Below are 27,564 nucleotides of genomic sequence, written 5' to 3'. Positions count from 1 at the left end.
CAAATGCCAGTCTTTTTTTAATCAGGCAAGTCAGAACACATGGTCACGCTTACGCGAATGGGGCTCCCCCGCTCGCGGAGGTGGGCGACGCATTGTAGATGGTTTTCTTATTGCCTCCTGAGCCACCTGCTGTTTCCCGGCATCTGTAAGAGATGAAGAAACAGGATGAAATTACGTCTTGTCGTGTACACTTGAGGTTATAATGTAATGTATTCCGAAAAAATGGTTGACATTGTACAAGAAATCAGAGTGAGATCAAAATGACATGACTGTATCACATAAAACCACAGTTCAGCACCAAAAATAAACATTCTCCGTACATTGAGCTTTTTCTTTGGAAATTAGTAATGCCAGCTTCCACGTTGTGGAATTATAAACATGTTTACAAAACAGATTCTTCCAATGGTTGTATCAATTTTAATTTAATGACTTTTGTTAGACTGCCAAGACAGAAGTTTAAAAAAACTATTACTCCATTATTCATGAACGGATACCAGTGAAATGTGCAACGTATATCTTAGGGATGTTTATTTTTATTGCTGCCTGCAGGTGCTCATTTAGCCTGTAAAGGATGCCCTATTAATGCTTCTGGGCCGATGAGATGTTTAGGAAGCTAGCTGGGTGGTCGTAGTACATTTAGAATTTTATTTTGAACAGACTTAACTACACAGCCATTAACATTTGCTCCCTCCACTCTTGAACAGGAGAACTGTGTGTGCCGTGTATCCTTTTTGTATTGTTCCTTGTATAAAAAAAGATATTCATCAGAATATCGGGATGGCATGGGAGAGAGCGAGCCTAAACAATAGTTGGCTTGTGCAGAGAGAATGAACTTAGATTGTGTTCTGCCTTCTTTTATAAAGTGTGGGAGTTTCTGTCTGTGGGTTCTAGATGTTTTCAATAGCCTTTGTGGTGCTGCAGAACTCTTTTGTTTGCTTTGGTGTGGACCTTCTCAACCCAGGTGCTACAAACATGTATAGTTGGGCTCAGCAGAAACCAGGAAATAGTACTTCCTTGCATTCTGTCACCAACAGCCATCTACACTAAAATACGTGTAAAAACACCTGCAGCAAGAAGTTGCAAAAGTTTTGTTCATTGAACAATCTGTTGTATATCGAACGAATCCAAAGCCAGGAGATGAAATGATAGGGAAACCTTGTGAATTTAAGACAGAAGAAGACCATCACAAAATCTCAGTTCTATGGAAATTAGAACACATGGTTTGTTGGTCAACAATGCCCACTTTCATATCCGATGTATGATTTTACTGCTTCGATTTGTGCTCATGGGATCATAAAACACATTCCAAGAGCATAATATTTGTCTAAAATGCAGCAACCTCTTCCCTGTTTAGAGGACAATGATGTTGCATTCAAAGAAAAACAAACACGTATGTTAGTTTGTCATTCTGCCGTCTCCCCATGGATTTAATGACCAAACACAGGAAATTTGCAAGCCCCTCTTCTCAATTCCACAACCACAAATGGTTTATTGTGCGAGCCATAAACCGGAGTTGGCACAAAGACAAGCGTTTCCTACACATTCCTTCTTACGCGAATAGTCTCGGTCCTGTTATCTTCAAAGGTGAAATAAATCTCTGAGTCAACTCCTGTGCAGTGAAATGAACGACGGAAAAGCTTCACACGAGATCCAACACCCGTAACGTCATCATTGTTAAGATGGCTCTTCTCTGACAATCATTGTATACTCACTCTTTCTTCCTAGTGGGCTAATTGCCCCAACAGGGGGTGGATGTCAAATAAACGTGTGAATATATTTGGCCTATTGCCCTCAGGGTGCGCCAGAGCCTAACGAGTGAGCCAGTTAAGGCTATTCATTAGAGAAATCCCCCTGCGGAAAGTTCAGTGGGACAGAGGCCGCCTGCCATTGGCTCCTCTACTGCACATGGTCATTTGTAAGTAAACACCCTTGAAATCATTTCTTCTTACACTGTAAAGTAGAGACGGATTTTAGTTATCCAATTTAACCAGCACACCACTGTGGTGTTGTTTAAGTAAGGCGTATTTTCCGCTTTCAGCAATTAAAGGCAAATAATTTGCCATGCATACAGTTGGGGGTGAAGGTCATCAGAAAGAGTAGCAAGTCATTAAACAAGAATGTCACTAATAGGCTTTCCAGGCAAGACTTGCAATTGTTTCAGATCGAACTTTATTCGGATTACTTTGGCTTCTTTACATTCCTGGTTCATTGTTCATTGAACACTGCCATAGTCATCACATTATCACTGTTCTGGTGATGAACGCAATTCCACAGAGGCACGGTGGAGGGTGTTGGTAATTTCAATGATATTCTCAAGCAGTAAAATATGATCGATGTGTTCCTCGAGGTTTTGTCGGCTGTATTTTTCTAGCAGACCGCTGAATATGCAGACAACCTAAAATAGATGCGCTTTATCGTTTCGAGTTACTCCGACGCGTCATGCTCGGCAGCCGTCTCCGCACACACGCACGTGGACACGCCGCAGCTCGCAGACACAGCAGAGTGTAAAGTTCCTGATCCATCTCTGTCTGGTCAATTAGCTGAGCTCAGCGCTGCGGCATCATTAGTGGGCGCTGTGGGCGTTTGTCTCTGTCTGCGCAGCCTCGGGCCGCAATGAATTGCACTGCCGCGGCGAGCACAAACCCACACCCATAACAGGGAGCAAAATTCCTCCAAATGGGATGAGGCAGACTGAACAAGGTGACTACGCAATACACGTTTCCGCTACACAGGGACTTTGTTTTGTCTGTAACCTTGCCACGATAATTACTATATAAACTTATTGTTCCATATATTAAATGGCCTATAATAATTAGATATTTACAACAACAAAAAACAGGACGATTGGTTAGCGTGTCGCTCTCAGAGTTCTGGGGTTGAGGGTTCAATCCCAGGTGGGTCCTCACTCCGTGGCATTTGCATGCTGTCCCTGAACAGACATGGATTTTCTCCAGGTACTTCAGAAAATGCTCATTGACAAAATCGTATGTCAGTCATTCGATTATTGCATAAACATATTGCAAAACGGCCTCTATACTAGGGTGTTTATTTTGTTTACCCATGGAACAACCTTTGGTTAATTAGGTGATCGAGACACTTCATCTTTTATTTTCCTCAAAAAGTGCAACTCTACCTCCTCTTAGAGGAAAAAGGACAAGCCCACACACTGGATGGGCTTCACTATAATTATAGTTGAGGGGGCAAATATGTCACATAATTGATCCCCAAGGAAAATATAAGTTCCGCTAAACTCATACCTTATGTTTAAGTTGTGTTTGAAAACAAGTGCACATGAAGGCAGCCACGTCTGCATTTACTCTGCTTTACAAGTGTTGAGGAGGTGTTGCGAAGGAAGCCTCCAGGACCTTGAGGTGAGAGCACGGAGGGTCGGCAAGGTCACCGCACCGGCACACCTCATCAATCAGCATAACACATGAGCCAAAGCAGCATGTGGTAAAAAGGATGCTCAAGGAGAGAAATAATAGCTCCAAATTAGCTACACCTGAACAATCTTACAACTACAATAGTTGATAAAAATACAAATTTTGCACTTACATACGCATATAGATATAGTTTCACTGAGAAATAATACACGACATAATTATTATTAATACACAGGGTGGGTCATTTCCATGCATAGCAAAACCAAGATTCATATAGGCTTCATGCAATAACAAAAAGTTAGTTAGTTACCTCATCTTGTGAGGCCAATGGTAATGTATCAGACAGATTCATGATAGTTTTGAAGTCGAGACCCCTTCAAGCACGCTGTTAATTGACCTTGCACCGGGGCACAATTATGCTAGAAGAGAAAATGATTCCCAAACCTTGCTTGTCAAATATCTTGCACAGACAATGACTAAATGACTTTAAAGGAACCACTGTGAGTTTCAAGGCTTTCGCCCATATGGTCAACACCGAGTTTCTACACTTTTTAACAAATGAGGCCGACTCCTGGGACAAATTCAGGTGTCTCGCCACGCAGATGTGTTTGAACACACAAGCTGTAATCTCTTACAGGAAAGAGGAGGTTCTTCACCTGATCCTACACACAAGTGCCTTTACCTCACCTTCCCTCTCACTGTCTCTTTCCTCATCATTTGACTGTCTTTCCAACATGCATTTAACAATGCTGACGGCACCGACGGTGTCTGCCCCCTCTCCCAGTGTGCGGTGTAATTGCAGAGCAGCACCGAGCCCGGTGGTCAGACTGGCGGAATGACTGCTGACAGGCATGCTTGTTTGGCCTACAGTCTCGACTTCCCACTGGCACTCACAGACAGGAGCTGCGGGTAAGTAAGCCAGTGTCTCTCTGCACTGGATAGCTTCCATAAATCTCCCCCTTTCTCCCACTTCCTCAGCGGGGGAGACGCCCCATAGAGCTTGCGGCCAGGAGGGCGAGAATACCTAAAAGACACTAATCATGGGAAAACTGAGTTCCTCAAACATTTACCACCTTCTCCACTAATTACTGAGCAGGTAGGCCTTCATCAGTGCTTTGTGTTCATTGGAGTGTGAGTGATTGGTGGTGGCTTGGGTAAATCTAATGGTCTAAGACTCTAAGTTCATGGATTTTTGCATTGTTTGAACATTGTTGTTTCATATTCTTTGTTTTTGCTATGTCTCGTCAATTGCCAGGTGTTTGTCTCCCGCAGTTCTTGCACTTCTCCTTGTGTTACCCAATCAGCTGCCTCTAAGCATTTGTGTCTTGGCCATGTGACAATGTGTGGAAATCAAAAGGACCAAATGGCCACACCAGTGACTGTGATGTTCACATCAAACCCAAGAACGTTAATTGGATTTTCTCTTTTTCAAAAAGAAATTGCACTTGCTGCTCTCGCTCTACTTTTTACAACCATTGGAACAGAAAACATATTTCTTAATGCGAATCAAGGGAATAAAAGTGCGGTTTCTGTAAAGTGGCTAAAGTTAGCAGTGGGCACGTCTGCAGAAATGCCAAGTTAGGTTTAAATGGGGAAGATTGGGTTCACCAAACCACTCAGCAGTCCTCAAACATTTCCGGCAGTTGAAAACAGCATATGCCCAATGAAACCTTGCAAGGGGTCGCCGACACAGCACACACAAGAGAGACGGACGCTTGGTGAACTCCCTGGAAAACTTGATCGACCTCAAACGTTCCTTTTGCTACCAAGTCCCTCTTTAAAAAAAATAAAAGCATGCTTGGCGTCTTGTCCAATGATGCGAGACCCTTTTCCCCACTAGCGAAAACAAGAAACCACACATTCAGCCGCTGTTTTGGTGTGGCAGGGAGGAGGCTGTAAGTGTGGGTGACCTCTATACAAAACACCCCTGACACACCGCAGCCTTGAATCGTTCGTCTTCAACACGCCGCCACAGCTGGCCAACACGCAAGAGTTCGAAAAACAACATCGACCATAAAAAGACATCCAACATAAGCGTATAAAAACAATATATCCTTGCTGTTGAAATATTAGATGGACGACACTCTGGGACTAAAATAATGAACTATATAAATTAATGTTGCTGTAGCTGGTTGTGCTTTACTGTAACCATTCTTGTTTTTACAGTGGTTCATAATTTCATCGTTCATCGTTAGTCTTGCCGTATGGAACCACAGACATAAATTTGGCTGTGAAATTCAATGGTGAAAGGAACGCAAACAGTCTGGAAATCTGGCGGGCAATAACCAGGCCAAAAATTGAAGGAAAAAAAAGTTCCAGTCTAACCAAAATGTTGCAAGTAATGGCTGATTTCTCATACTGCTGAGGTGCCTACTATTTATACAACTGCTCTTTTAAAGTCTCACGGTATCATTCTTTCTGCGACTTTCATAACAAGCTTGTATTATTTTTTAGCCCATTTCATACTATGTCTCAGAGGGAGATGTAGTGTGTTTAACAGCACCACATTTATTTGACAGCTGTAGTTAGAGATTGCATGAAACGCCAACATATAGCAACCCACAACCACGATTTACTTCTGGGGTTTCGGATCATATTTTACCATCTGTTCAAGAAACGTCTCAAGTACGACATGTGAAAACCAAAGCCAAGACGGCGATAAAATCTGAGTGCGAAATAACGAAATAAAAAGTAATTTTGGTGACTTAAGTATAGTGTTTCTTTCAGAACCATACCAATGATGTCATTTTTTTAAATCATAAACAACCCTTTAAAAGATCTGGTAATACTCAATTGCAAGAGGACAAAATAGCTACCATGTCTTTACTGTTTGTGTTTAATTTTCTTATTGACATATATTTTTCAGGCAAATCATTTACTCCCACCCCTCACAGTTCAAATTGAATGGATGTTAATTGCGATCTACTAGATGGGCATAAATTAGATAATCAACCATCTTAAATACTCGTTTGAAGATGTGCCATGAGATCCACTGTAAAACAGACCCTTTCTTCTGACCAAAATTACTTCTCAGAGGTTGGCAAGCGTCCTACGTTGTAGCCAAGCACAGCCGAATCCGCAAAACCTGAGCTGAACATGGCTCATATGCTCTGCTGTACACATTGGGGAAGTGGCTGAGGGAAATCTTCGCCCTCAGTGTTTGAAGGACACTTCCCATCAAAGCCGGATTATATTATTTGAACACTTAAAACTGTCTACTTTTGGCAAAAGAAGCCATGCAGCTTTTCCCCTGTTATAGAACATTAGTGCGTGTATACGTTATAGGTTTCAAAAGGCTGCACATGTCCAAACACCCTATGTTAATAATATAGAGAACTGAGGTCTCTGCCTGACAAATTTACAGAAATATCCATGGCAATCGGTCCCAAAAGTGCTTGATGAGCACATCCACTATGTGATAGTGCCTGCAGGCGCCCTTTCTGAGCCAAGACTCGACTGCCAAACCGCAGTCATTTGGACCATGTAATAAATGATAAATTGTGCTTTCATAGCAAACCACAAAAGTGATTCTCTTGCTTGGCTCCAAATGAACTCAGACCAGCATATGTGTCATATTTTTGTGTCTTGGACACAGCATTGCCAATTCCATCACAATTGGATGTCATAGACCTCGGGAACATCTCAAATAACACCCAGATTCTTGATTTTTCTTCCCCCCTTTTAGATCATTTAATTTGAGTGAGGGATTATTGGGGCCTGCTGTGGGAAATGTGACATTTTCTGAAATCGTTGTCAAAATGCAGATGTGGGAAAATCAGTGGATTTAATGACCTAATTCAATGACTACTTTTGCAGATATAGACAACACCTTATCACGCGCATGCCAATGGAAATCTTGTTTAAAAAAATATTTCTATAACGTGAAATAACTGATTAAAATGTAAATACCAGTCAATGTTTTCAAGAAGTGCTCAAGTGACACGAGGGTCGACATATTTTAAGTGCCAGTACCGTTTGTGTTAATCAAATGTGAGCATCCCAGATTGCCTGGCCTTCCTCAAGATGTAATTAATACCCAATTAATGGCCCCAGAGCTGTCTAACAGTACATATAAGGCATGGGTATAATTGATGTCTCAAAATTGCTATGCCTCTTAGCATTTCTTCCTTATCAGAAATGTGAGAAAATCACCATTTGCACATTTTTATAAACCCGTGTGCAAGGAGTATAGAAAAAATAGGTATTAAGAGATCATGCATCGACAGTAATGCATTCATTAAGCGCAATCAAGATCCTGATGATCAAAGCGTCGGCATCTATCGTTTGCCATGGGCTAGTTTAAGCCACCTAATATCTATTGTTGCACATTGAAGCTTGGCAGACGCATGGGCGCTTTGATTTCAACGTTGGTTTTTCTTTGCCCAAAATAGAGAGCTCGCTTTAAGAGTGTCAAACAGCATGCAAGACAACCACAACGAGAAGCAGTTGCTAAGAATAGTTGTGGTTTTTGAGATGATACATAAAACAGCAGAGATATGGTCTTTTCAACAGATAACATTTCAGCAACTGAATGACTACTTTACATATGAATGAATGTAAGCCAGTATTAATATTTCTTAACCCCATCCTCCTATATTTGATATATTTATCTCGAATGCATCGCATCTATATATATATATATATATATATATATATATATATATATATATATATATATATATATATATATATATATATATATATATATATATATATATATATATATATATATATATATATATATATATATATATATATATATATATATATATATATATATATATATATATATATATATATATATATATATATATATATATATATATATATGCATATGTACTAACTAATGGGGGAAGAGGGAGTGAAGTAAATGAAAGTATGATGCTGAGCTCAGTCTAGTAATCCCTGGGTGAATGGCGTACTGTGTGCCAAGCATTCCACTGTGTCTTTTTAAGGCTTTTTGGGGGATTAGACCCCACTTACTTCCAGGGCCGCAGGGGGGGATCAAAGCTGACTTGACTTTTCAGGCTCAGTTTGTGGAACATTCAGGTGACACCATGGAAAAGAACACCGCAGCCAAAATGCCAGACGCTGACAGAGGTCGTACGCACCTGGTGTGGGTCAATCTTGTCGTAATCCTGCACAGAACTAACCGTCAATCTGACCACTGACTCTTGGCCCGGGGGTTTTCGTGGCAATAACATGACGGACGTAAAAAAAGGGATAACTTTACATCCAGCTAAACAACCTACTACCAAAACAGACGTGATCTTAGTGACCTTTGAACAACTGTGCAGATCCATATAACATCTGACCTTTAGCCTTCTTTAATCCTGCACAAAGAAGGTGTGCTGCATGCGAGGGAAGACACCAACTACTCAAGTGCAGGAATTTCTCATGCTATCTGTGACATCTCAGTGTTCATGACAAGTACTTAACCTAGCTGGTGCAACTACACATTTTCCCTTCGGAAATAAGTACAATGATGTCCGGGGCATTTCAGCACAGTAACGTGTAGATAAGACATCATGATCACAGGTTAGGGCCTGCTCTGGGATCTGGATTATCTTTTCCGTCCTACTTTTTTTGCACATGTGCTAGGCTATTATCCTTGACAACTAATTGTGTGGCTCATATACCCCCTGCGCCCTTTTAAATCCACATTTTCCATGTCTGTCATTTCAGGACACACACACAAGTAACCACTCCAAACCCCAAATGACGACACTACAAGTCTGGCAAATGTTTGTCCGGCATGAAATTCTGTCTCATGTCTACATGGTCTCAGAAGAAAGTGGGCCTTCAGGCATGCAGGGTCTTGGTGTGTTTGTGTTTTGCACCAGTGGAGATAAGTACACATGCTCTCTCAGCTCAACAAAGGGATGATCAAATATAAAAGTTTTCTTTTGCAGCTCTAAATGAGGGTCATTGTATTGGCATTGTTGTGGCAAAAGAGGCTTAACCCCCAAAAAAGACAAGCGTCCAATTGATCAGAAACGAATGGGGTGGCCTCTTCACGTTGAACTTTTTGCCTGCTATTGAAGGCAATACACATCTAAGCCAGCAAACGCTGATAGCACCTTCCTATCAGAATAGTTAGGACGTCTCTTGAGGCCAGTGACTGTTATCGTGTCATTTCATATTGTTTTAACTGTATTTGACAAATGGGGTAACAAATAATCACATTACGAATGAATGCATGGAATTTCTCAAGTACTCAAAACATACATTGTACGTTAAAGAGGAAAAATATGACTGTTATCCCTCACAAGGATATAAAATGTATTTTGTCAATTTCATTGATTACATCCATTAAACAAGTATGAATAACACCAAAAATAAATGAGGGCCAAACATTAAAATCAACAGTGGTTCCCCTTAGGGATTTTTTTTCTTTCAAAAGGAGATTTATGATCTGAAGAAGTCCTCCTAGTTGTAGAACAGATGTAGAGCATTTATTTTTGCCTATTTCTGAGGGAAGGGGCACACTAGATTGATGATGCACTTGAAGATTGGTGATATATTATTATTATTTGCTGGCCTGCTGGAATGGTCAGGGATTACTCTTTAAGAGTGCATCATATCCGTGTCCTGGTTATCGCCGGGAAAGGCGTAATGATTATAAACAGAGGAGATAGAGGAAGGAAGTGTTCTTACTCCCTTTATCCTCTTTTTCTTTGGCCATCAAACTAGAATGTTGGTCTTATCAGTACAACATGTCCACATTTGACTGTGATGAAATGATGAAAGAACACACACGTACAAAGGGGAGGGTGCCATTCAGAGAGTTGGAAACGGATTACGGGAGAAGCAGCGGAGCGGGAAGACTTAGCTGAGCCGTCAGCGTCTCCTCATCGTAGACAAACAACAGGCCAAATGACAAGCTTAGAACTACACCATCAATCATTCTACTCGTGTCAGCGAATAAAAGCAAGCGTGTGATGGGCACAGGTCTATGAGGGTCCGGCGACCCCTTGGGTCTTTGATAGAGTCTTATGTTGTACTTTCAGAAGAACACAAACTCCCCCTCCTGCAACACCCCTATACTGGTATCCACAATGTTTTACAATAACACAAGTCTCCCCTACACTCCTGCACAACCAAAGTATGAGAAAATGCTGATAGAAGTCGAGGGAAAATCCAAGAAAAACTCCCCACAAGATGCTTGTGTAGCATCCCAAACTTGCCTGCATGAGCACAGGTTGTTTTACTCAGACGCAACCAGTAGATTCCAAATGCCAATATTTCTTGTCACCTCTGATAATACAAAAGCAGTTGAATTGTGTTTTATAATCAAAATTCAATCAATCAATTTTGTAATGTGAACACTACAGAAAATGTCCAACCATCAATTTAATTTTGAAATCTGCTTTTGTTAAGATTTTCAAAAAAAGTTTTTGAAATTGATAATATAGCATTTGGAAGTTATTGCAAATAGAGATATATTGCAAATGGCTCTGTGATTTTATTATTAGAGGTTGGATTTAATCAACCGGGTCAAAATGAATGAATCAAAGTCTCAAAGGGGCGGTGTGTTCTTTTGAGACTTTTGGTCGATAAATCACATTCACTTACACTTTCCAACAGTTTATCAGCGAAGTCGCGGTCATGGCGGCTTGCTGGCAACATCCAGAATACAGACACTTCCAAAGATAAAACATTTGGACAATCGTAACTTACTCTGTCTGGAGCCATGCCGTCTCTATCCTATAATTCTTCATCAGGCAGTGATGTATTCGAGGAAAAACAAGTAGGTCTTCTGCACAAATTTAGTGCTATTCTATCAATTAGTAGAATGTGGTTTTGCTAGAAATGTACTATTTACAGTCTTGACTGACAAAAAAGGCCTGCCACTGTGTCATGAGCTGAGTTCAAGTAAACTGCAGAAGCAATGGTGAGGGATCCGTATAAATCTGTTCCACTATTTCCACTATAACATTTGGTTTATATTGGAAACCCGTAATACCAAATGACATCATTTGTGGCGTGCTGATATGTCTGCCAGAAAAGTGGAAAATGGAAGATATTTTATATAGTTGCAGTTCAGTCTACTTCTACCAACCTCGTGATACCGTGAGAGCTACTAAAACACATTTAGTTATCATCATCCATTGACATACATCTCAAAAGATATGCTTACAATTGGGAATTATGAGTTGTCCTTTTCAATGTGCGCTACCCACCCACACAACTAACCAGGATGTCTATTCAGCAAATGAAAATAGCAGGATTTTCAGCAGGGCACCTCTTATAAGTTGCTTGACTATGACAAAGTGCGTCTCTATTCTCAACCAATTGGGCTTTTTGTTAGTTTTCCCTTGCTTTTTTCTGCCATTCATTCATATGCACTGTTATTCATCTCTACTGATGTCCTCATCCGATACCCAGTCTCTGTATTGGCGCTTGATATGAATATTTTAGCCGTCTCTGATTCGGTCACCGGATCAGATCTGATCAAACAGTAGCATATGTTTTCAGTACCATCATGCTTGTTGACCTCTATAAATCAAAACAGTTGGCAAACATATCCGGTGAGTGGGACTACTTCTTTTAAGAAACTAATGATAGTAACAGAGCATTGTATAATATGTCTAAATAGATCATTTGTTTAGTTTAGGAGATATCACCAGGGCTCAGTTTAATATAAAAAAACATGATTTGTCATTTACTGGTCACATTCTATTTTGCACTACTTTTACTGGTCTAAACATCAAAGTATCTGTTCAGAAAAAAATCGTAGGTAAAAAAAATTACATTGAGATCACCCTGTTCACCAATCTGTCGATGTGTCTATCATTCTAAACCGTCAATCATTCTGGCTACAACCAATAGTATAATAACAGTGCACTGTATGTGTAAAGTGGAAGAAAAATCCCAGAAAAATCCATCTGACACTCAGCCTGTTCTCAGTTGTCAGCAAGCTTCTTAGCAGCCAGGAAGCGGCTGGCTGGCCAAAGGCTTCCTCATTACAAATAACCATCAGATAGAGTGCACACATAGAACCAAACCTTTCTTTTCCACAAATTGCTTGCACAGACCCTAAATTCAAAGCATTTACATTATACTCAATCTCAGATCACATGTGGTAGAAAGCTAACAAGCATTTGACACTACAGTTATCTAAGTCGGAATTGGAAAAAGTTTCTGTATCCCTGCAGCAATGATTAATTAACGGAAGCATTAATAGATATAAATGGTAGCATGAAATGCTTTACATGGCACTCACTGGTTTCATAATTAAAATGCCTGAATCCCTTTGTGTGAGAATAAAGCTGCCGCCCCATTTCAGCAAATATATAGAAATACTCAAGAAAAAAGGTTCTCCCTTATTGGAATTTAAAACACAAGTAGAACAACAGTACAATATGGAGATAAAGTTGTCTGCTGCAGACAAGGGAAAATTAGTCCAATTTGAAAATTAGGGTCAGTGGAGAAATAGACCTGAGATGTGCCCTTATCCTGGAGTCCAAAACTGAAGCGAGAACATTGATTGAAGTCTTTAATTTGTCTTTCAGCAAACACTGGAGTCTCTAAATCCCAACAGGATCCAATCTGGCCTCTGAGATTATTTTAGGAGCCAAAATAGGAAGACCATTGAAAACAAAGTCTGGGAAATCATGTTAATGATAAGCATTTGATTTAATACACATGAACTCTTGGTTCCTGTTATTTTTGGCAAATTTCCGAGATGTTGGCTCTTTCGATTTGGTTCCCGGATACTCCAGAACTAATTAAGGTCACGCTCCACTGAATCCAATCCTAAAAAATTAAACACTGAGCTTCAAAAAACGAACTGGTGCTCAATTAAGAATTCTGTTCTTGGGGTGTTTAGTACTGCAGGATATTTTTTCTTAACATATAATGTAACATTTCAAAATATAAATGAAGTTTTGGCTCATAAACACTATTAATCTACTAACATTATGAATGATGCTGGTTATAGTTATTAGTTTTGCATAATCTTTGTTTTTTATAACATTTTGAAAGCTTCCTTCCTTATGTCCCTTTTCCTTTGAAGTCACAGGGTAACAATGCCATTTTTTTGTTTTGGTTTTAGGGGAAATTGGTGCCATTAGGGTGATTATATTGTCTATTTCGAATAGAAAGGAACTAGAGCCCAAACACGAGCAGGGAGGGATAAAGAAAAAACAGACTCTAATCCTTCGCATTGTCTTGAGGCCAGAACCCATATGGTCAGAGTTGTTTGTACAGAAAAAGGAACGGTTCATATTAAAAAGGTTCAATTGAATTTAAATCTTAGTCCAAATAGAATATAATGATAGTTAATTCCCAAATCAACCAAGGATCACTTTAGTGCTCAGTACTAGATCCTTTTCTGTAAGTTTAGCTTCTGACATACTTCACTTACATCATATTTTTAAAACCAAGGGCCTGGGACAAGGGATGTGTTCACTTTTGACAACTGTGATTAATTCAAAGCCAGCTAAATCTGATTATACGCTAATACGGTTATTAAGTTTCTTTGTTGGTTTGATATAAGAGTCAAAAAGGCCACATCCAAGCGTGATGGAAGTACAGAAACAGAGTTTATTTGTGTTTTTCCAGTTTTCATTTTTTGGGTTTTGTCAAACAAGCGCCTGCAGCGGACACTTGTGGAAAACGCTTGAGTCATTGTGCGCAACAAAACATAGTGGAACATTGTCAACTGCGCATTAATACCAGCTGAAATATTTTTTTTATTATCACAGTAAGTGATAGATCCTAAAAGTAATTGCAGGAAGCTTCACGCCAGATGTCTTTTGGTTAGAACTAATTTAGAGTACTCCGCTGAAATAAAATAAACAACCAAACTGAGCCCAGCCAAACTTGACAAAGTTTTAATCCATGTTTACCTCTGATGACTCCTAGCAAAGGAACAACACGGCCATAGATTCGGATCAAGTGAGGTGATGCGTGTGCACACGGCTTCGAAGTGTTTAGACAGGATGTGAATCCAAAAGAAATAATGCTGCTTGACATAATTATGGTCCATCACAGTTTCATCCACACCACAGCCCTCCAAATCTGGGACATTAACTGCGATTTACTGCCAATCTGTCACTGAGACCAACTGCACCTGGTGTTTGTGACGAAAGACAGGTAGAAAAACGTGTGCCTGTGTCTTGTATTAGACATTTTCAAAGTGTTCAAACTCGTCCCAACTCATAAGCATAGTGCCCTTTCTTTGCGTACACGCCTCTCGTAAGAACAGGTGTACTTTTGAAGTGTGTTTGCTGCCAGGCCTCGTATTGTAAGGAACATCCGAGGAACCGGCAATGACAAACTGGACTTTATTTATGGTGCTGATAGAGGTGGGGGGAGGTCAAGACGCACAATACTGGCTGCACGTTGTGGCTGTGGCATGAGTTCAACCAAAACAATAGTCCTGCAGCAGCCTCCCTGTATGAGTCCCATGGGGGCAGTGGAAAGGGTGGAATGCAGGCCTGGGTTTAGAGGTTCAAGGGTACGTCCTGTAGTTAATGAGATCACCCCGCTGGGCCCCCCAACATTGTCTTAGCGGCACTTCAACAACTAGACCACTAAAGCACAATGTGGAGGGCTCCCAGGAGTTAATCAGAACAAGATGTCACTTGAAGGAAGAAGGTGACAGAGAGTGCCACTATCTGCAATCTCTATCAACTAGCACACACTTGCCTGGTACGAGCTACTAGTTCGTACTGCCGAATGGGACTTGACCCAAAGAAATGTCGAGGGGCAAAGCAGAAACAAATACTATTCCTAATGGGGCATGCCTTACACGGTCTATTAATGCAAATGGTACTTCACTTGTTATGAAACACAACAGAGTGGCGAGATTCTAGGCTTGATAGTCAAATGGACTGCAATGTTGAAATAATTCAGAAAGTAGTAATTGTGCATTGAGGTTATTGAACATTTCGATGAAGAAATATTCTAACTATTGTCCTTGGTTGTATTTTGAATAATAACTATGCAATCGGAATTACTGCTGAAGGTAAATCCCGTTGAGGTCATTCAATGGAATTTGAGATAAATTTCTGCCAGTCACACAAAAGCTTAGAGTTATACCCTTTGCCTTGCATGTCACGAGTCAAACATATTTTTCCTCAATATGAGAGAGTGCCATTCTTAACTGCTGGATTTGTCGGGCATTTATTAAAAAATGGCTCAGTCCTATTAAGAACCCCGAGTGAGAAGTTCTTTTTGTGTTTCAATGCCTTTCTATAAGTTTGTGAAACTCATATTACAACATTCCTTGAAAAGAGTCCAACAGAAAAATGATGAGGTTTTAATCTCTAAATATGACTGGGTTATTATTCAAGGAATTATCATTACATTGAAAGATCCTCAGTTCCATTGGTAAGAAAAGATGTGTCCATTGCTGTGTCCAGAGCCAACATTACACAACAGACCTTAGACAAAGATTCATTGATAAATTTAGGAGTGTTTGTTGAATGATTTGATACTTGCTTACCCTGAATAAGATGAACAATTCCAAATCCCTATAGTCATTTGTTTCCCACACTTCTTTGTAAATCCCCCTATTTGTTTGCCATGTAAAGCAACAGCTTCATAAAGTCTTTGGGTCGTCATGTACTATTACACATCACTCTTCTCGTTTTTGGCCCTTGAATTCATTTATCTTTACAGAAGACTATTCAAAGCCAAGATGGCAAGAATGTGACCGCAGATCATCTTTACTCAAATTTGTCCAGAACTAATCGCAACCATCAGCACTGCTCCCGGCTCTGAGCCACGTGCACCTATGGAAACAAAAGTTGGGAGCGAGGAAGCATTCGAACACATACACACACCAGCAGGCGCAACTGCACGATCCAAAACTTGGCTGTGAAGAGGTGACTAAAGCCAAAGGGGGCTCGATTGTTTGGGAGGTCGGTGATTGAAGCCCATAAATGATGTCACCACTCTAAACTGCTGCAAAATCTGTGTGATGTGGCTTGTTTGCGGTTGAGAGTACATGGGAGTGGAGGCTCCAAGGTCGCCTTCATTATATCCCACCCACTTAGAAGCAACAGGCAAGCCTTGCCGTTAGCATTCAGTGTGTGTGTTTAAGAGCTAAAAACACAGCCAAATAAGTTGCTACATTATGAAAACCAGTGGTGTGATGAAAACCACTAATGCAAAAAAGAAATTCCATAGCTCAATTTAATTCTAGTCAGTAAATACTTTATGACAAAAAAAAACAAATCACCCATTCAGTGTCATTGCTGTTTGTTAGTTTAAAGTATTAGGAGTCTATAGTACCAAAACTAAATAAAACAAATTTGCCAAAATCAAAAGTTGTGCTTTTTGTAACCTGAAAAAGATTCTGAGATTAAGGTAAGCAAAAATAGGACAGACACGCACAGTTTGATGCCATTTTAATGGCAACAGTTGCGTTTCATTTGTGATGTTGTTCATAATGTGGAGGAAATTTATAGAGTAGGGGTCATAAAGAATACAATCCAAAAGTGGGAATCTATGAAAGCATTCGATTTGGCCAATTTTGCACTTTTGACCTACTTATGCAAAAATCTCTTTATGTCACACAGTTATGTCACATCTATTGTGGGCGACACGGTTTAACTTTTTCTTGTGTGGCAAAATGCAGCAGCTGGGTATACAAAGTCTGAAATGAATAGGGGATTAAAAGCCTTTAAAAATATAATGATGAGTCTTTAAAACCCTACAACATGGTACCAGCTGTCAAGTATTATGTCACGCTTATGTCATTCTCTGATGCAGCAGACAAAATGCATGCAACAATAATGAAGGAGGCAAACTTCTTAATAACCGCCAATCAACAGATGGCTGAAACTCTTAGACAGGGTAGGACTTTGATCCCAAAAACACATTTATACTTGCTCTCATATGGATAAAACAGGCTAACATTAAGCTTCTGGAATTGCCTTCCTTAAAGACCGCAACCCTGTTGAACATCGGTGAAGTACGCTTAAAAGCCGGCGCCGTTCCAGGAAACCAACCAATTTAAAATTGGACTCAGGCGAGTCTGCCAAAAGACAGTTTAAATATCCAGCTACTGTAGTGCCAACAAAACTTGCGAAGGGACATTTAAATGCTTTTTGATTTGTGGTGCATATTTTTACCATTTGTAAATAAATAGACATATAACATGGATGATTTACATTGTCCTTCTGTCCAGGAAAAATAATCATTTTAATAAAGCATTGGAGCACCAAAGTAGGATGATATTCCTGCATATTACGAGAGCTTGTAAAAGTTCTGACCTCACTTTTGAACTCACTCCATGCAGTGTATTAGCTGCAGCTTTACTGCTAATACCAAAACGTGTGTGTTTGTATCTATGGCCAAGACTGAAAGTGTTTTGGGATTTTAGCACTGCTGACATGGCCTGCTTTTTATTCTTACGGTAGGAAAAAAAACAGATTTGAATGAGTTCCCGAGGGAAGTGTTGGGAAATAATAAATAAATCAGTGAGCGGATTTGCCGTTTCCAGTCTAGGAGCCAAATACATCAAACCTAATGCAGATTCGAGGTAAAAAGACCTGGATTTTTGAGTGGTACATACAGTCTGTAAAATGAGCTCTGCCATAAATATAGGGCAAAATATATTTTTAAAAACAAACCAAAAAACACTATTCATACTATGTGGTTGAACACAAGTTGACGTGCTGTGTTTTTCATCAGTGGGAACACAATGGGGATCTTTCACATTTTATTAGGACTGTCGTGTAATTTTGATGAGTTGCTTCTAAATACACAAAATATGTTTGAAGATAAGTGCCGAAAACATTCACCAGCTGAGAGCAATTGAGCGCTGGATCTTTGGGTTTCTTCCAGGATTTTTTAGGCGGGTCAGAAAACAGAAAAATGAATTAGGTGACATCACCTAAATGTCTTACTTATACCTATACTTAGACAGTTGAATTTGCAGCTTATTTAGTCCATGCGCAATTACATTTCATTTTCATAAAAAATACTGCAAAATACTGCTAATTCAGGCTTATTAACTATCCACACACTTCCCCTGAGAGACTCCAAGTGGACGACAGAAGGCTGCTTCCTCATGTCTGGAAGCGTGAGGTCGTCTTGCCTCAGCTTCATCTGCTTCCAGTTTGGGTCTCAACGCTTGTCATTGCATTTGCCATTGACACCATGAAGATCAGCTGCTGTGCGTTCTTTCTGCAGCTGCCTAACTCAATGCGCCTTTGATTTTTCTGTCTCAGTAGACCTACCAATTCGATCAGGACTATGTAGGTGTGTCTAATTTAGATCAAGTGTGACATTAAGCCAATCATTGCAGACATTGCCAGGCAAGGATAACCCTTTTTGTAGTTATAGTTGATTCAAGAAGAGGCTATCATTTGAGTGAGAAGTAAGCTGCTAGGTGTTGGATTCAGGGCAATCCGATCCATGAATTACACTTCAGGAGCCAATATCCGTATTGGATCTGATCAGATGTACGGTTTCCCCATTATTTTAAATGGCAAAATTCTGGCAACCACAGCTCTCAGTAGTTTACCCCAATTTTTAAGTGTTTTTTTCTATAGTGTGGTCCACGAGGAGAAGGGAAGGAGCTCGCCCGCTCTTCTTTACCTTAGGCTACTCCTACTTTAATCACAGCTATTAAAGTCTGCCCCCTCACCGAAGTTAATCCCTCTGAAGAGCTCCATCTTTCACCAAACAAATCCTCAGAGGCAAAACTTCCAGTCTCCAAACCCACATGCTCACTTTGCCAGACACTCACACTCACATATATGATAACATCCATTCACACTGTCACTATTCCCCCACCAAGTGTGGTTGAACGATGTTTAAAGCACCGGATTTAGCGTGTAGCAGCGCGATAAGGCCCGGCAGAGCTGTGAAAATACAGATTAAGTTTCTGCGGCTTATTAAAGACAACGCGCCTCAGCCTCCCGGCCACACCGCAAATTGCATCTCAAAAACCACCGCCTCCACATGGCTGTGAGATATGTCTTGATGGGTGCCCCCCCTGCGGTGGAGCTTTGACAGCCGTGTTAATTCGAGCCTTCATTCATTCCCCCATATGCTGTGTGCATCCTGGCAACCCCCCTCATGGGACAAGGTTCATTGGTTTCTTTGATGGCTTCCGTCCATACATCAAAACACAACTAAGATATCAAGTGTCACTGATAGTCATGGTCCCAAGAGAAGATAAACGTTACGATGAGTATGAATATTGGCAATCAGCATGGCTACTGCAGTATGAGTTCGTAAAAAAATCAAAAGTTCAATTTATTTACCGACACGACTTTGTCTGTTAATAAGGACTAATTTTGGTATTTATGTTGGATGATACGCCGTCTGAAAAGACGCATTTACTTCCGAGGAATGCCAAAGCTAACCGAGCATACGATAAATCCCTGCTCCTGGCAGGCAATGAAATTTCTTCCATCTGCAAATACTTACAAACTTTTTTTTCCCTATTGGACTCAATCAGCGATAAAGACCATTATGTTCCCGGTCCAGAGGTAAGACTATATCTTCCAAACCTCATAGAAAACAATTAGAAGTCAGTAATTACAGCACTACCCTGGAATTTCAGCCAAAGTCTGAGCTAAGGCAGTTAGAAAAAAGAGCCGGTGCCTGTCGGATGTAGTGTTATCTTACCCTGCATTGACTCTGAAGGGGAGCACGCTTGGTTATGAACCCTGATGTGATGTAATGTTTTGATTTAGTAGTTTGAATGTAATAGGCCTGAAATTCTGAATGACAGCATGGCACCATCATTCCATATTATCCACCCTCATTTATCTCAGCATGCTGCCTTGGTTTTGGGAAACGCAAAACTAAAACAGCGACATGCTATTTTGACTTTGCCTCCACCGGACTGGCTAATTTATGTTTTTCGACCGATGGGAATCAGAGGGCGGTGACACTCATGAAAACCCATCTCCATTTACCTGCATTTGTGAGTGCAGAGTCAGCATATGGAAAGTTCAGCCTCACTTTGCACCCTAAGGTAACAAGATTGTCAAAATCATGAAAAGGCCTGATGATGACAAGTGACCTGGAATGACCAGGTGAGAGAACAATAGGGGTCAAACTAGATGAGCTAACTGTACTCATCTTCAACTTTGTTTTATGTCAAACCAGTGGCAGTTTGGATGCGGGCGACATGAGCAGATGTCCGGGACGGTTTTCTTGCAAATCTGGTGCAGTCATTCCGACTCGTCACAGCCTAACCTGAGCTACCATCCCTTTTCCTATTCTATTGTTTACTAGGTGAATCCCGTCCCCTTATGGGGTTCTATTGGTATGAATAGCCTTTCAGCACGAGTATCACTACTTACATCCAAGTAGCATATATTCAAGCATGTTTCACTATATCTTTCTGTTGATTTTCTCTATTGCCTCAAACCCAACTGCAGTTTCTAAACAAATATAAATATAAACAACCATAAAAGGAGGATAGCAAACTCCCTAGTGACACATTAAAACTGCTTTAGCCATTAAAGACATTCACATTTACGTATGATATTTGAAGTTTGTTGAAAATAAATTAAATTCAAGGTGTGAAAAACGTGGTTACTTAGAATCTTAGAAATACTTAGGAAAAACACGGCCCAGAATCCCAAAGTTATTAAGAGCTTGCCTTTCAAACATGCACTCACTGAACTGCGTGTGCAGCTTTCATTTCCCTCTGTGGCAATAGATTTAAGCCCACACTGGGGAACGGCTTTGCCCGTGTGGCCAGCTTTTATTTTGGCTTCAAGCTATGAATGAGGCGGGTGGCAGCGCACTCTCAGGTTCGGAGGGCCCCTTAGCGGTTCTGCTCACATGACGGGGACAGAACAAAGCGCCGGTGGCCCTGATGGCGTTTGCGGGGCCGGCGAGTAAGGCCAGCGTGAATGGAAACTGTCACTTTCGTTCAGAGCAGTCTGTGATCTGAGCCACCCAAAATGGCGCTCACTTAAGTGGCTAATCCCAGCATCCCTGCTGGCTCGACAGCCCCCTGCTGCCATGACAACGTGAGGGAATCTCCTTTGGCAAAACCTTAATTGGATAATTTCCTCTCTCCTATGCTTTTGTTAAGTAAAGTCTAGTCTACTGGCGGGATTGCATTGCGACTTTAGTGATCACGTGGAGTTCACCTGCTGGTTGTTGTACAAACAGGCCCTGCATTTAGTACCACAAAACATGACCTATTTAACCACTGTAAATATTTATTGTGTTGCGTGTCGCAAAAGCCTGAAAATTGATGTTACACCCAATCGAGAGCTGAGCCAAACAGACACACCACTTCCTAAAACAGGCCATGTGCGTGAATCCATTTCATTGTAAGTAGTTTATCTAATCCCAAAATGAAAAGCTGATGAATTTCCATTTGAAAAACGGAATATAGCATATCATTTTCACACTGACTGCACCCGTTCGGACTTATTGTCGTTAGGTCTAAAACGAGAATTGCACCATGTCGTTAATCAAACTAACTTCCTTTTCAAAACCATTGCGCGGGTCAAGTAGGTCTTACTTCCTGTTTGGTCTTACCTTCTTCACAGGCAGTCCCGCTAAATCCTGGACAGCATTTCCACTCCAGTGAGGTCACAGTGCGGTACACTGTTTTGTAGGAAGGTCTCACAACTGTCCTGTAGCTAAAAAAAACACACACACACACACACAAAATGTAAAACCATTGCATGATTCAATTTATCATTGGTTTGAATAATAAACCTTCTACAGATTACTGGCATGGCTGTGCCAATGACATACATTTTAACAAAGGATGTGGATGAGCGATGAGACTAAGTAAACAAAGGAGGGGGGGGGGGGGAAGAGGATATGCAAACATTCATGCCATTTCTTTTTGTACCGTGGCTCCCCCCGAAAAGGAGACAAGCTTTGTTTGAGAAATGGCAGCTTTTTGTTATCACTATTCTGCTTCTTTCTGGCCACATAGAAGGGATAATTCAATTGACAAGAGCAACAAAAGAAAAGAAACTGTACCCAATTGGAAACAATGTTATGAGAGGAAAACAATGAGTGTTTGAGTGTTTGACAGCTAAATGATTGAACATTCACAAAAAAAGTGACTATGCTCACCTGCCCCCAGTACATCCCTGCGGCCAACGGCACGTCTGGTAGACTCTTTGCACCACTGTACCATTGTGCACCTGGCAAGTCACTGTCCTTGTGACTGTCTGAGGACACCAGTTTCTAAAGGAAGACACATAAAAAGGAACACTGAAGACAAGCATGTCTGAATATCTCTCTCTGGGATACACAGAAAAAGCATTTTAACATGTAAATAATTCAAGGAGTACATTACTTGTATAAAAAAAAGCCTCATGGTTTCAATAGGAAAATTAGAATTCATTGTCAAAGAACTCCTTTGTTGCATTCACACTGTTTCAATCAGTCATGAGATCTTCAGAGGGGCATTGTAAACCATATTTACCCTCTTGTGTCTATTTATTTGCATTCAGCCTTCAGATAATGTCACCCTGGAGAGCAGACAAGATGCCATTCTGTGATAACACATGCCAGCGCAAGGTCACAAGTCTACACTGCGTCCACAGAAGCTTTGTAAGCCATTATCACAAGTATTTGACATTGTAAAAAAAGAAAACTACAAAGAAAATAACTTTATTTGGTTAGTTCAATGCTTCACATGTGTTAGTAGGCTGGAAGGTAAAAAAAAAAAAAAGGTTTGAGTTTCACATCTGACATATAAAACACAACGAGGCAGGTAAATCTGACATGTGGTACCACAATTTTATGAACAACGACGTGTATAAATCCCCCGATTACATTCACATGGCAATGGCTGGCAAACGCGGAAAACTATTACTACCAGGGTGCGTGTTTACACAATCAATAACTGTGCAGCTCTGTAACTGCGAGCTCCATTTAGAAACCACAAAGGAAACTGCAGGCCACTTAGCGCGGAACTTTGTGTGTTCTGCTGCCAATGTGTTCGCAAGTGTGGGAGGGGGGCACCACCGTCTGTTTGTCAATACGCATGACCATATGTTGGTGTGTGAGGGACCAAAAGCAAGCGCCAAAGGCAGAGTACATTGAGCAGCTCCCATTAATAATCCCCACATGTGGCGCAGTGGCCGCACACAAAGATCTACATATCGACAAAAAGACACATTCAATGTCTTCACTTTCCGGGCACCTGATTAAGTACACCTTGCCATTGCTAGTTTGGGTCCATTTTTCCTTTTCACCTAGAATTGGAAACAGCCCTCATAGATCTCGACCGGCTCACATAGCAATGTTGATGCAGCTTTAAGGGCTGCACATCAACACTGAAAATCTCCTGTTCCAGACAACCTTTCCATTTGATTTGAAGGCAACACGACTATGACGTAAACTCAGATTTCGGTCAAGATTTGAGTACTGTGACATGTTATCTTTCAGTAATTAGATGAGCTTCAGACAAAGACCTGAAGTCCACCTTTGAAAAATGTTTAAGGCTTGTAAAAAAATTGAGCTAAGATTGAGTACGACCATATACACTTTGTTACTTCTGTCACATCATCAGTAAAATTGCACGGGCCTGTCATAACATTGCCTCCACTTTGTTTGACATATGATGAGGTATGTTCCATTCTTTTTCTGTACTTTTCCTCTTACCTTTCTCTCATCATTTTGATAACTGCTGACCTCACTTTTTTCTGTCAGTCACTGCCACTATCAATTTTTCTCTAAAAAGTTAAAGCAATCTATCTTGTATTTAAAGATTACTTCTACGTCTGCATTGTGTTTAAATGTCTGGCTCCAGATTTTTAGGCCACATTCATCATATTATTTAGGAATTATGGTGGTACTGTGCCAACATCATAATTTAATCATCTATCTTTGTGGCACTACAGGTAGTTTTGGTCGATGTCTGTGTTCATTGTCTGTTCTCTCTTCTCTATTTATATCAATGTTAGATTAAAACAAAACAAAAAAGGCTAAGGAAAATATATCAGCACAACGTCCTATAAATCAAGGCAAGAGAATAAAAGGAACAAAGCAATCAAAAACCTCATTTCAAAAAGATGTTCAAAGTGCAGCATGTTAGATTGTTGTACCGCCATTATAAATAATAAAATTACAGCAAGATCCATGACAACACTTCGTCTACACAGGAATAAAAAGCTACTAATCATTAGTGAAAAATGTGAGATTGTAAAGGTGATCCAGTCAGGTCAAGGAACAATTGTAGGGGTGTCCCCCCCATCCATTTATCACCCCAACAACAGATAAAGATCAATTTCCCAGGCTCTGGGGGAGTAGATGGTGGTCCACCTGGGAAAAACTTAAGATTGCCAAGAGCGGGGGTGACTTTTACTAGCTTTTCTTAATAGTAATTAGCACAGAGGAAACACTAACTTTGGTGTCTGTAATAATAGAGCACTTGGCATTTTACAATTTCCGAGCAAGCTTATCTTACTGAGCAATGACGTATGACCAGACAGCAAAAACTATTTTTTCCATGCCTGGGATCTTACAAGGATACCTTCCGTCTTTCTACCTGCAGGCTTAAAAGTAATTGAGCTAATAATTACAGCATTTCTCATGGGATTTAAAAAATAAGGTCATAAAAAAAGGTTATAAAATACCATACAGACAGTCAAATCCCTTGGTTCATCCACGACAAGTATTAAACGATGATTCTTTGATGGTTTTTAGGGGTGTCTTCATGGATAATAATAATAGTCACATCATTTCAGGGCAGTCAAGCATCCCTATTACTGCTTATGGTCTTTTATCCATATAAATAAAATAAAATGCCGCAAAAGAAATAAATCAGTCATTTCTTGAAGCCAACAGTTTGAAGATGGCATTCTGGTGAATCCTCAGCATTGGCCCATCTGGTCGCCTTGCAACTCACACAGCCTGCATCTTTCATGAGACTGCTTCGTACACTTTATATGAAAGACTGGAAAAGGAACAAGCTGGCAAACAAAGCTAAGAGGGCTGGCGAGGCTAGAAAATGTTGCTGGTGGAAAATGTGTCTTTTAGCAGGAAGAAAAGGAGCTTGACTACTGTACTAAAGCCTTTGGACCATGCATCACGAGATACATTTTTCCCCAAAAATGATGATGTTAAAATGGGTTTATGTGGAACAAAAACACACTCATAAAATAAAAAAATAAAAAAAAAAACGAAGGGAAACTAAATGAAGGGAAACAGCTCAGGGAGGGCAAATCAAACACGGCAGAAATGCGAGAAGTTTCGTGACAGGGGTCACGTGAGGGCCTTCCCATGGGAACTCGGTCAGAGACCAAAGGCAATTATGAGACAGGCCTAATCCTATAGGATAGACGATAGAGCAAGCAAGACAGAAAAAAATGGCTGACGACGCATTGCAAAGCCATTTATAAAGTCAGCGATTGTCAAACTTGCAGCAGCTCCAAAACCAGAAAGACAAATTGGCTTGTAAAAATGAATTGGAGAAATGAAGCGAACCATACGAGATAACGCACATGAGGGATGGGGGCGCTTAACGCCTCACATTCAAAGTGAGCATGCGTGTAAAGGATGTGCTGATGAAAAGCAAGGAAATCAAAACACCAAAGGTCACTGTGAAGTGTCTCCTCACAGCAGTCAATGAAAAACAAGGAAAGCCCCCCATTTCTTTTCGTCTGTCCGAGTGTTTCAGGTGCGGACACCGGCAGCATTGGAGTGCGTCACGGCTGTGCGGATCTTAAAGTGCTTCCAAGTGAGAAACCTGATTCACCTAAAGTGCCTTGTGTGGTTCAGGGTGGGGAAAAAGAAAAAAAAAACACTTGCGCTTGCTTTACAGTAGACGGCTCAAAGAGACCGCATTGCATTTTACAGGGACAGATTGGTTTGGATATATTTTCAAGCATCCCTAAAAAATGTGACTGGGATATTATCCCCCGAAAATGTCGTGGCGTGTGACCATTTACACATGATAAACTTTCCAAGCTCCAACTCTCTGCTAGAACCCATGACTTCTTAAACCCCCCGACCCCTGCACACGCTGCAGCAGCTCCCGTCCACCAAATGCTATCTAGCACTTCTAGAGGAACTGTAAACTTCTCAACTTCCAAGGAAAGAAAGTAAGCCCAGATGCAACCAAGCCCCAGATGCTTGTGTTTAGTAAATATGTCCACAGACCTAAGGCCATGAATGACAAGGAAGCCAAATAGGGAAGAATACCATTTGAGTAGGGGCTGGGAAGCATGAAAGCCACCTGGATATGCCCAGAAGAGTGGGCCTCCTTGTGATTCAACATTGAAGCCCCCCACCCTTGGGTTACAAAGCTTATCTGAGAATATGTCTAAGAACAGAAATAAAACAACTTTAATGCATATGATTGACCGTATTTCAGTTCAGGACTTATCCTACATTTGAATCTGGGTGCATGTGAAGTACATAATGAAGAACCAAATCTCAGAACTATAAATGCAGATGTGATCGCCCTCATAAGTTACCACTATGGAGATAAAACAATGCACACATTACAATAAAATCAGGCAAAAAAGCCACTAAAGTCTTTCTTACAACATTTGAAGGTCTTTTTTTTACTTGAGCAAGAAAATAAAAAGTCGGTTGAACTCAAGGATGAGGAGAAATGATGTTGTAAAAAGTAATCTTTGTTTGGATGGATGTTGTTCTAAAATGGACAAAAAGTCTTACGCAACCAGTCTCATCCCAACATAAACCAGACTCTTTATAAATACATAATAAGTCAGAACTGAAATGAATAAACAATCAGGATTTTGAGCCTAAAATGTAAGACAGCCAATCTTTGGGAATGGGATTGCCTTCGTCTCATTGGCTGGCTGGGACAGCGAACGACATCCAGTCCATTTGGACTAGGAAGCCTGGAAGCGTTCTTGAGAACCATGGACGTCCGTCACTGGCCAAGAATTAATGATTTCCCCAAGAATTAATGGTTTCCCCGAGCATGGTGCATGGTGGGCACTAGGTAATGCAGACTCAAAATTGTAATTTCTCCAAAAATGTAATCTTTTAAATGTTATTATTCATTTTCTGAACTACTTACCCTCACAAAGGTCATGGGGGTGCTGGAGCAAATCCCAGCTAACCACGGGCTGTAAGCAGGGCAGACCCTGTCTCTCTATGTGCTCTGCGACTGAATAGCGACCAGTCTAGGGTGTAGTCTGCCTTTCGCCAGTTGGGTTAGGCTCCAGCAACCCTCGCAACCCTTTCGAGGATGGGCAATATGAAAGATGAACGAATGAAAAAATAATATTGTATCCATATA

General features: G+C 40.6%; 1 protein-coding gene across 11 annotated transcripts in view; it reads right to left on the bottom strand.

The window, feature by feature from the left end:
- LOC144215324 (EMI domain-containing protein 1-like) overlaps window positions 1–27,564 on the bottom strand; it is a 37,582-nt gene that overhangs the window by 9,203 nt on the left and 815 nt on the right. For all 11 annotated transcript variants that reach the window (XR_013330401.1, XR_013330400.1, XR_013330402.1 and 8 more), the window contains exons 2-4: window positions 22,413–22,526; window positions 21,861–21,964; window positions 54–143 (exon numbers count right to left, since the gene is read on the bottom strand). Coding sequence is in view for 6 of the 11 variants with exons in the window: in XM_077744161.1 (XP_077600287.1) it covers window positions 54–143; window positions 21,861–21,964; window positions 22,413–22,526 (308 nt within the window). In the remaining 5 variants the exon portion in view is untranslated. The remainder of the gene's footprint in view (window positions 1–53; window positions 144–21,860; window positions 21,965–22,412; window positions 22,527–27,564) is intronic.

The sequence above is a fragment of the Stigmatopora nigra genome, chromosome 22 (genome assembly GCF_051989575.1).
Source record: "Stigmatopora nigra isolate UIUO_SnigA chromosome 22, RoL_Snig_1.1, whole genome shotgun sequence".
In the NCBI taxonomy this organism is placed as follows: domain Eukaryota; kingdom Metazoa; phylum Chordata; class Actinopteri; order Syngnathiformes; family Syngnathidae; genus Stigmatopora; species Stigmatopora nigra.
Note: the sequence above shows the minus strand (reverse complement) of the source record. Positions and strands in the feature narration are given on the sequence as shown.